The sequence below is a fragment of the Panthera uncia genome (genome assembly GCF_023721935.1).
Source record: "Panthera uncia isolate 11264 chromosome B2 unlocalized genomic scaffold, Puncia_PCG_1.0 HiC_scaffold_24, whole genome shotgun sequence".
NCBI classification, from domain to species: domain Eukaryota; kingdom Metazoa; phylum Chordata; class Mammalia; order Carnivora; family Felidae; genus Panthera; species Panthera uncia.
Window position 1 is genome coordinate 80,252,805 of NW_026057580.1, and position 10,092 is coordinate 80,262,896.

Genomic DNA, 10,092 nt, shown 5'->3' on the forward strand with positions numbered 1-10,092 from the left:
ATACCACAATATGGTCATCCCTAAAGACAAGGTCATCATCACTACCATCAAATATTCAAAGTGTGGGGAGTTTCCAATTATTTAATTGAAATTTTTTAAGGTTGTTTGAATCATGATCCATTAATTATACACATTATGATAGGTTGCTTTATTTTCACATTTGGTTTTATAGGTTTCCTTGACATCTCTTTTTGTTTCTAGTAACTTATGTGAAGGAATTTTGTTGTTTGTACTGCAGAGGTTCCCATAGCCTGGATTTTGCTGACTGCCTGCTATGGTGTAGTTTTTAGCATACTCCTCATCCGTCTATTACTTGATAATTAGAGACGGTGTTCCATTCACTGCTTTTCTTTTGTTTCTCTTTATTCTGGGTTTTGTTTTTCTTTTTGTTATTGTTATTGGTTTTCAATCTGAAGAGTTAGTTCTAGCTCTCATTTTAATGGTTGGTTAGGTTTTGCCTTATATTTTCCCAAGAGTTTGCCTTTCTGTGGCTTCCAGACTTTTTATCTATTGATTTTTGCATTGTCTCTTCCCCGCCAATCTACACTTTAAACAACCTGTGCAAAAGTCTTTTCATGTAACTGTGCCTGTTATGATCATGATCCTCCTCCAAATATATTCTCTTGTCAATGTCAATTTTAAAATGTGTTCCTGGGGCGCCTGGGTGGCTCAGTCGGTTGGGCCTCCGACTTTGGCTCAGGTCATCATCTAGTGGTTTATGGGTTCGAGCCCCTCGTCGGGCTCTGTGCTGACAGCTCAGAGCCTGGAGCCTGTTTCGGATTCTGTGTCTCCCTCTCTCTGCCCCTCCCCCCTCATGCTCTGTCTCTCTCTCTCTCCTTCAAAAATAAACATCAAAAAAAAAATTTAAATGTGTTCCTAGAACTAAAAATTCTATATGTGGTGTAGACATTCTATATGTGGTATATCACTTTTTTTGAACAGGAGAACATAATTTGGAAGTCATTAGGTGTTGAACCTAGTGCTTCATCCTCTTCCTCCACCTCCCAACCCAAGTCATCTCTACTTGGGCCAAAATAGCCACTCTTGATTTGGCAAGATAAACACAAATATATAATCTGGATCTCCTCCTACTTGCTCTGTACCTGAAACACAAAAGCACTTGTAATTTCACCGTCTATTGCTCTAGGTGACATAACTGGTGTGCATAGTTAATTAGTCCGGTTGTGAATTCTTGACCTCTTTTCTTGAGAATGACAATTGCCACTGAGGTGCTATAGAATCTGTTGAAGCAGTGCATTGTGCAAAATAAATTACTATTTTTGCTCTAAATTTTGAACATCAAATCCTCTCACAGGTTTGTTACAGAAGCAGTAAAACATGGTTGAGCTAAAAGAGAGGAAACAATCCCCTACTTAGTACAACAAACTGTCTCCTGAATCCTGAAATTATATAATTGAAGTTGAGATTTTGACATAACTTCTAACTTTTTTACAGAATTTCCCTTAACTAAGCATTCTAGTAAATTATAAGTTAATTATAAATAGGATCTCTACCAACTTGAGTCTATTACATAAAAATTTGTACTTTCCTATGTTTTAAAGGTCCTTGGACCCAGAGAACACGGTTATATAAATATTATAGTAATGCATAATTTGTATATTAGTTACCTGGCAATTTTAAAACATTACATATTTCATCAACTTTTAAAAAGGTTTCTATGTTTTCAAAAAAGCTATGAAGAATTAACTATACTTCATTATTAAAAGTACTCAAAAGGTAGTTTTACATAATGCTATATGCTGTCAAATGCTGAAATTGGTGGTTGAAAATTCACAATGAGACTCATAGGGGCGCTAACTCTGGCACTTGTCTAGGAATAACTAGGCCTCTGGAAAGAAGGTAGAGGCCATTTATAGTCCTAAGCCCTGGCACTCTTTGAGTTTGATCCAGTCTGTGGCCTGATTATACCTGATCAACCTAGCATGGGCCATAGTAGAATAAGGGCCTAGCGTAGGCCCCCATCAGCCTCTGAAACCACACTAGGCTAACAGTCTCACACACCAAGGAGAAGTATTCAGCATGTCTCAGGTTAGAGATCTGGATGTGAATCCTAGCTACACTATATACAGCTGTATAAATTCAGGTGAATTCCTAACCTCTCTAAACTTCAGGTTCTTATTCTATAAATAGCAATAGTAAAAATATCTATCTCAGTTAAATTGAGGATTCAGTGATCACATAACAAACCTCATACATTACTTGACATATAAGGTCTTCTAAATAAATGTGAAATATTATTATAATTATATTTATTAATTTATCATGGCCAGAATCAAAGATGCTGTTTCCCTAAAATCCTTTGGCTTTCAACTTTGGTCTAGTTCTACTTCGTCTATTGCTCTGTACCTGAAACACAAAAGCATTACTTCGTTCCGTCAGATGAAGTAATCCAACTTGGACCATGCAGTGAAAATCTATGTAAAGAACTTAAGGTTCTTAACAAAAGTTCTTAATAAAGGTTCTATTAAGAACCATATAACACCCAGTGCTCATCCCAACAGGTGCCCTCTTCAATGCCCATACCCCACCCCCCCTCCCTCCCCCCCCCCCCCAACCCTCAGATTGTTCTCAGTTTTTAAGAGTCTTTTATGGTTTGGCTCCCTCCCTCTCTAACTTTTTTTCCCTTCCCCTCCCCCATGGTCTTCTGTTAAGTTTCTCAGGATCCACATAAGAGTGAAAACATATGGTATCTCTCTTTCTCTGTATGACTTATTTCACTTAGCATAACACTCTTCAGTTAATAACGTTCTTAATAAAAGGTTAATGAAGGTTCTTACTAAGGTTCTTAGTAAAACTTAAGGTTTATCCACATGACCTGCATTATAGTTGAATAAGCATTGATATAAGCCATAGGAGACATGAATTTTATCTTCAGACTTCCTCTAATTATCAATGACCATAGAAGAGTGGTATAATCTGTATGAGCCTCAGTTTTCCAAAAATTGAGGTCAAGCCAGTGGACTAGAGCTCTCCAAGGGGCTACGCTAGCTCTAGCCTTCATAAGTGCTATGTGATGTTTGCTTGCTTTGTGATAAATGGATGGGAAGAGTAATCAGTAGATGCCCTCGACTACTGGTACAGTACTTACATTTTAGAAATGTGCCCAAAAGTGGGGACAAAAGAAATACAGCAGATGAGTCGAAAGACTATTCCAGACTAAGGGAAGAATGTGTACCAAAGTTCTGCACAAAAGCACACCTCCTATGAAAGACTAAAAGAAGGCTATTGTGGCCAGGGCCCAAAAAAGTGTGACTCATGAGGACAAAATGAAAAGTGTGTAGGAGAGAAGTGTGCAGGAAACTCTGGATAACCACAGAGAAGGACTGAAGTGTCAAACTTAAAAATTCAGCTATTTGAGTTGACAGTCTAATTTTTATTTGAGAAATATGATTAATAAATCATTCCAGAAATGAAAAAAAAGTACGTCAATGGTGTTCAAATGACATAGATCCTATGAACTGCAGGGGGTAAGGAGAGGAAAATGACCATCACTAGATGGTGTTTTTACACTTTAATTTATTACTAATTCAATTACTTTTATGGGAGACTCCAGGCAGTCTTTTGAAAATCCTTTAGATGCTCCACATGGAGAAGACAGAAACCAAAGTTCTATTTAATAATTAAGAATTCTCCCATAAAAAAAAAGTTATGAATCAAGTGCAAAGGTCTACAGAGATCATCCACAGGCAAACCAAAATGTTTTGGTCAAGTGACCTCCTGAATTAGCTGGATGTGCACATCCCATATATAGGGAGGGAAACACATTCACAGGTATCTTTTTAATTTTTTTTTAATATGAAATTTATTGCCAAAAATGGTTTCCATAGAACACCCAGTATTCATCCCCACAGGTGCCCTCCTCAATACCCATCACCCACCCTACCCTCCCTCCCACCCCACATCAACCCTCAGTTTGTTTTCAGTTTCAAGAGTCTCTTATGTTTTTTAATGTTTATTTTTGAGAGAGACAGAGAGAGAGCATGAGCGGGGGAGGGGCAGAGAGAGAGGGAGACACAGAATCCAAAGCAGGTTCCATGCTCTGAGCTGTCAGCACAGACCCTGACATGGGGCTCAAACTCACAGACCGCGAGATCATGACCTGAGCTGAAGTTGGATGCTTAACCGACTGAGCCACCCAGGCGCCCCATAGGTATCTTAATAGCTTGTGCAGGGTGAAGCAAGAAGTTGTTATAGATAGTTCTCTTTAAGACAAACTAAAGGCCACATGATACAGAATATCTAAAGAATAGGAAAAATTGATATTTATATTTAGTTAGCAAATTCTGAACTAAAATTGGTAAAGAGTAAACCTGATATCCTTTTATAAAAAAGAAGAAACACAAACTAGATCTAAGGGAGCTGGCTTCTAATCTTGGCAATGCCATAGTCTTGAGCAAGTCACTGAACATCTGAGTTTTAGTTTCTATTTCTGCAAAATGGAGATAATAATGCCGACTTAATTGAATTGCATGAGGTTTAAATAAGTAAATACAAAGTCCTGAGAAAAATACCTGATAAACAGAAATCTCTCAGTAATAGGGGTGCCAGGCTAAACTTCTCAGTGGAATATACAAGTAAGACATTTCTTCTTATAAATATTGACTGAAAATCTCCAACTCTGAAATCACTGTGTGTCCATACTAACGTCTACGCGAAGAGCCAAAACCACACGTTCTATTTTTCAGTTGTCTAATTAAAAACAAACCAGAACAGCATTCAACTTGGAAGCTGATGAGAGCACCACCTGTCTGATTTTCTTACAGCTGTCAGAAGCAAATTTTAGATCCACCTCTTAGATTTTTACCCCAACTAGAACTGGATTGTGTCTGTATATAAAATGCTTTAGTTGTTTTAAAGGGTCCTTTTATTCTAAGAAATGTAAATATTTTTATATATTTATATATTTGCATATAGGTGAAACGATTGCTACCATGGTCGAATAATTAAAAATTGCGTTTTAGTTAGGGCATAAACCTTTTCAGAATAAGCACTGAAACAAAATATTTACTTTTATAGAAAGATAGAGTTCCTTGTGTAAATGCAAAAGAGACATGAGTGTGTGAAAAGAATCAGAATTTGAATTGCTTTATTTTAAATTTTTTTTTCAACATTTTTTATTTATTTTTGGGACAGAGAGCGACAGAGCATGAACGGGGGAGGGGCAGAGAGAGAGGGAGACACAGAATCGGAAACAGGCTCCAGGCTCCGAGCCATCAGCCCAGAGCCTGACGCGGGGCTCGAACTCACGGACCGCGAGATCGTGACCTGGCTGAAGTCGGACGCTTAACCGACTGCGCCACCCAGGCGCCCCTGAATTGCTTTATTTTAAAATCATATTTATCTATATTTTGTGTATTTCCAAACCTTGTCTCTGACTATCTACCAATAGTAAAATGTATACAAATTTTGTGGGGGCACTTATATCTTAAGTTGTATATAAATCTTATATACGTGTGTGTGCATATTTATACATTGAAATTAGAAAGGGAAAACAAATTTAAGATCCGCATTTTAAAATATCATAAAGCAAAAGTACTCAAAATCATTCTTCCATGGTTAAATATTAGATGCAACATTTCAAGTTCATCGTGGCTTCTATCCTTTTGAGCCTTGTAAGTTTTGCAAGGTTAGATATTAGCCATGATGTTACATGACCATAGCTATTTATAGAGGGGCCGGTTACAATTGGTACCTGAGGCCTTTGGCATAGCACACAACAGTTTCCACATGCAAAATTTCAGAGAAACCCCTTCTCTCCCCCAACACACAGATCTATCAGCATCTCAGCACTGAAACCCACTTCTCCAATCCTGTATAGAATCATTGATTAAGAAAGTATCTAAAAGCAACATTTAAGTCGACAAATGGACGGTCAATGTCACTATCAACTTCCACCTTTTTTTCCTAGTCGGTACTATTGGAAAATAGTAGCAATACCTTCAGCAGTGATCTCCGTCATGGTGGTTGGAGAAAGGAAAAGGCAGGTGAAAAGTTCCCGTCAAGTGGCACTTTGCAGAATACTTTAGGATTTGAGAACTCTGATAGGGGGTTCTGTGTGAAAATGTGAGGGCTCTTCCTTTTCCTGGCTGTTTCTGCTGCTCCTTTGTTGTCCTGTTGAACTTTGTCTCTTCTCTGCAGAGTTCTCCCCCTGGAAACAACCTGAGCCCTTTCCAAGCTGCACTTGTGGCTCAGGCAGAAGTATCAGCTTCGAACAAAAATAGCCTCATTTCCCTAGGACTCTTCAGCACTTTTTTTTTTTTTGGCACTCTAGTGGAACACACACACACACACACACACACACACACACACACCCCAGCTCTCCAGCCCCAAAGAAAGATAGGCCAAAACAAAACAAAACAAAACTAGAAAGTACTGTCTAAACCCCCACAGTTTCCCTAAGATAATTACAGATCTTGGGGTCTATGTCAGAAAACATGAAATAAAGAGTTGAAAGTAATCTTATCTGTGATAGCTCAGATTTATTCTTAGCGCCCTTCATGCTCAGAACATTCCTCTTCCCTTATTTGGTGTGGGGAGGGTCCTGTAACATCTACCAGAAGCAAAGGGGAGGGTAGTCTTCTGTCATTTTCCCCAAGGTGATTCCCTATTGGTCTAAATCCACTTAGCAAGTGCAGTTATTTATATAGGGCCACACTTAAACTTGCAACTATTAAATCCTGAAGCTTCCTTGTAGGGGATTAAGATTTTCCAAACATGTGAGACCTGATGAATTACTTGATTTTTATATTCTCTTTAATTTCATACTGAAAACAAAATATCTGAATTTTTATCTATGGAGTAAAAAAAAAAAAAAAAAAAAAGGAAAAGTGACATAAAGTTTAGAAATCCACAGCCAACATTTTAGTAAAAGATTTCAACCTTTCCCTACCAAGAAAATAGAAGAAAAAAGATCATAGCAGCTAACAATTAACCAAACGGGCTGATTAGCATTTCACCTTCCCATTCCTAGACAGGTGTTAATGAGCGGAGAAATATTCAATAGTTGGTGGTAGAAAGGGGAAGGAGAATCAAAGGGCATTGATAATCACAAACTGTAGCCAATTTGAATAATCAAGGGGTGACTATACTTATCTTTTATTTTATTCTCATATTCAACCTAATAAATGTTTGTAGTTTCAACTTTTAGCCTTAACTTACTGCCTATGGTTGTCAAAATCTCTTTGATTTGTATGGGACTTCAGAGATCATAAAACAAAGTCAAATATGCTGTTTTAATTTTTGAGACTCAGAAGAAAGCTACAATAGTTATTTCCATAGAAAATTACATCCTCCACCCCCCACGTCAACATTTTTGTATCTGCTGCCTCAATTCTTTGCACGCAGGAAGTGTTCATATAATTGCAGAATAAGTAAGGAAGCAATCTTAATTCACAAAAGTGTAAATAATTCCAGGTCACACTCACAATTTTCTAAACGATTCTATACCTAGGATGGGGCCTGGAGGCTTTTGACTACAAGTTTGTACCTTTCCCCCCAGAGGTGAGTCTTTGTTGCAGACTCTACGGTTTGCAGATTAGGTCACCTGCAGGTGGAAGGACACAAACTTCTTTCGCCCCCTTCTGGAGCACAGGGTTGGTGCCTGCTTTCTAAAATGGGGAGGAGGTAGCCTAAAAGCAGACTTGTCCTCACTTGACCTCCAAAGGCATCTCCATTCAATAACATCACAGTGCTTCCAAATTTAAGAAAACTTAGCACTTCCCATCTCCATTTGTCAGTCACTTTCACAGTCTTCCATTGTGCCTAACTGAAAAAATAATAATCCTGTGTGCAATTCATTAAGAATTTACATGAGTCAGGGCCTAAATAAAAGTAGCTAGCTTGAAGCAGGAATAAATCACAATTACAAACTCCTACTTAATAAGAAGTTGAAATAAGAATATAGAGCAAGAATACTAAATTCCTAGTGATTGATGTTACTCTTAAATTCCCAATCACTAATTTTGTGCAATACATACTAGGAGAAAGAGGAATAAAACATATTCTAGCAAATATACATGTTTGCAAGATAATAAGTTTTTTAAATCTATCTGTTGGATGAGCTGATGAATCTTATTAGACATTAAGAAACCAGTATATTTCTCATTTTAAAAATTTTACAACTTTCAAGTTATTTGAAATTAATAAGATCTATCTTTGAGTTTCAAGTGGAACTCTCTGAAGCTTTCCAAAACCAAGCAACTGACATTTTTCTAAAGGCAAAGACCGCATTCTTCAGGATACCTATCCAAAGAATAAAACATTACAATGTATTTGACTTTCATCATCTTTTTTGCCTTTCTTCATTTGAAAGAGGTGTTCATTTTAAAAGAGACCTTACCAGTTCATTGGGCTCTTTTAAGATGACCTGAAAGTTGGGCTCTCTCTTCTCATTAATAGTTTCCTGGGTCAACACAGGTAGACTTATCCTAGTTTTGCAAACAGGAGTAACTGTTCGCGATACATCATTCACTGACCTGGTCTCTACAAGTCAATGGTAAACCATGAAAGTTCGTTCTTCTATTAAATGTTCCGTTTAGTCCAAGCTGCCCCTCCAATTTGATTATACTGGGCATTGCCTGTTGTGATTTCCACTAGGTGTGCTAAATATTCAAATTATTAGACAAAAATATTTTTCCTTAGAGCAATGTTTTAAAAAAATATGGCTGCTCTGTCAGCTCTTATCATGAACTAACAATCAGTAATACATACATTATATTTGGCTATGAATAAGATATTCTTACTGAATTTCAGATGCAAAAAGATTCAGGAGGCAACCAGGGAAGTTTTGATGATTTTTGGTTCCCACCAAAAAAACATAAAATAAAGCAAAGTGAAGTTTTTCAAAAACCATTTTAAGTCTGCACTATGTTATCTTGTTCTGTGCCAATGTATTTGTGTGTGTTTTATAAAGTAGTGAGAAGATTAGGAGTAAATAGTTATTTACTATCAGTCACCCATTTCTCAAGGGTTGGAGATATTAGAGAGAAAGCAGAGTTTAGGATTATTTCTCAAGATCTATTTCTTAATTTATGGATACAAACAGCTTATATGTGAATAACATATACATGAATTCATGACAAATAAAAATAAAATAATAAAGAACTTTGTGCAATATTGTACTCTTAAACAGAGTGTAGGTAAATCTGTGGGATACCTAATTGGGTTAAAAGTACTTTTTACTTGGATCCTGACAAAATAAGAGGTATCACTTTTATGTAAGCTTAAATTTTCAAGTTCATTTTAATAAGAGACAAAGATAACCCACCAAATGGTTTTGAAAAAAAGGGGAGAGAGAGGTAGGGGACTGAGTGTCATAATGTAAGAAAGTTTTATATTTGAGCTAACAAAATGCAAGCTACTGTTTGACTGCCTCGGTTCAAATAGCTTACCAGGATGAATATACAAAAAAGAAACTCTTTACTTTTAGCTTTGGAAGTGAAGAAAAACTTGGCAAAAACAACTTAAATACGGAAAGAATAACTATTGGCTTTTAAACTTTAGGAGGAAGAAATATAGAAGAAACTAGGAACACTGAATATGAACTTAGGAGCCATTTGAGGGTATTTGCTTTCATCTGACCTTGAAATCTCATCACATGACCTAGAAATTCCGCTGAAGCTCTCACACGATAAACTTAATCTTCAGAATCACAAGAAAAGTCTCAATTGAACTATTAGTTCATTAACTTCATCTCAGCACTGCTGTTCACTTCATTTTAAATTATTTTGTTTTCTATTTGTGTCATGGAAAATCTCGTTCTGTCCTCTTTATTTTCTCTAAATGGCCTGTGCTCGTTTCTTTAACCAAAGGTTGAAAGTCTTTCCATAGGTTTGGCTTACCATCTGATTATTTAGAAACTGTGTGATCCAGCTCGTTTCAAATGACGGAAGGCATTCCAGTGCAATTAAAAACTTTCCTCTCTTTAACTCTGACTCATGAATAGCTGAGTCTCCAATATCAGGCTTCTTCCCTCACACACATTTGACATTGTCAAACATTCTCTCAGAAATTTGCCTACGTCAATTCGGTCTTCAATTAACAAAGGCAATGGATGCCCCTTCCTTCTTGGGG

General features: G+C 37.0%; 1 protein-coding gene across 3 annotated transcripts in view; it reads right to left on the minus strand.

The window, feature by feature from the left end:
- Positions 1-6,197, minus strand: part of TRDN (triadin) — a 275,510-nt gene extending 269,313 nt beyond the window's left edge. Inside the window, exon 1 of one of the 3 annotated variants that reach the window (XM_049652957.1) lies at positions 5,959-6,197. In XM_049652957.1, the coding sequence (XP_049508914.1) occupies positions 5,959-5,980 (22 nt within the window). In that variant the 5' untranslated portion in view covers positions 5,981-6,197. The remainder of the gene's footprint in view (positions 1-5,958) is intronic. The other 2 variants (XM_049652955.1, XM_049652956.1) reach the window with 2 other exon arrangements.
- Positions 6,198-10,092: the final 3,895 nt, after the last annotated feature.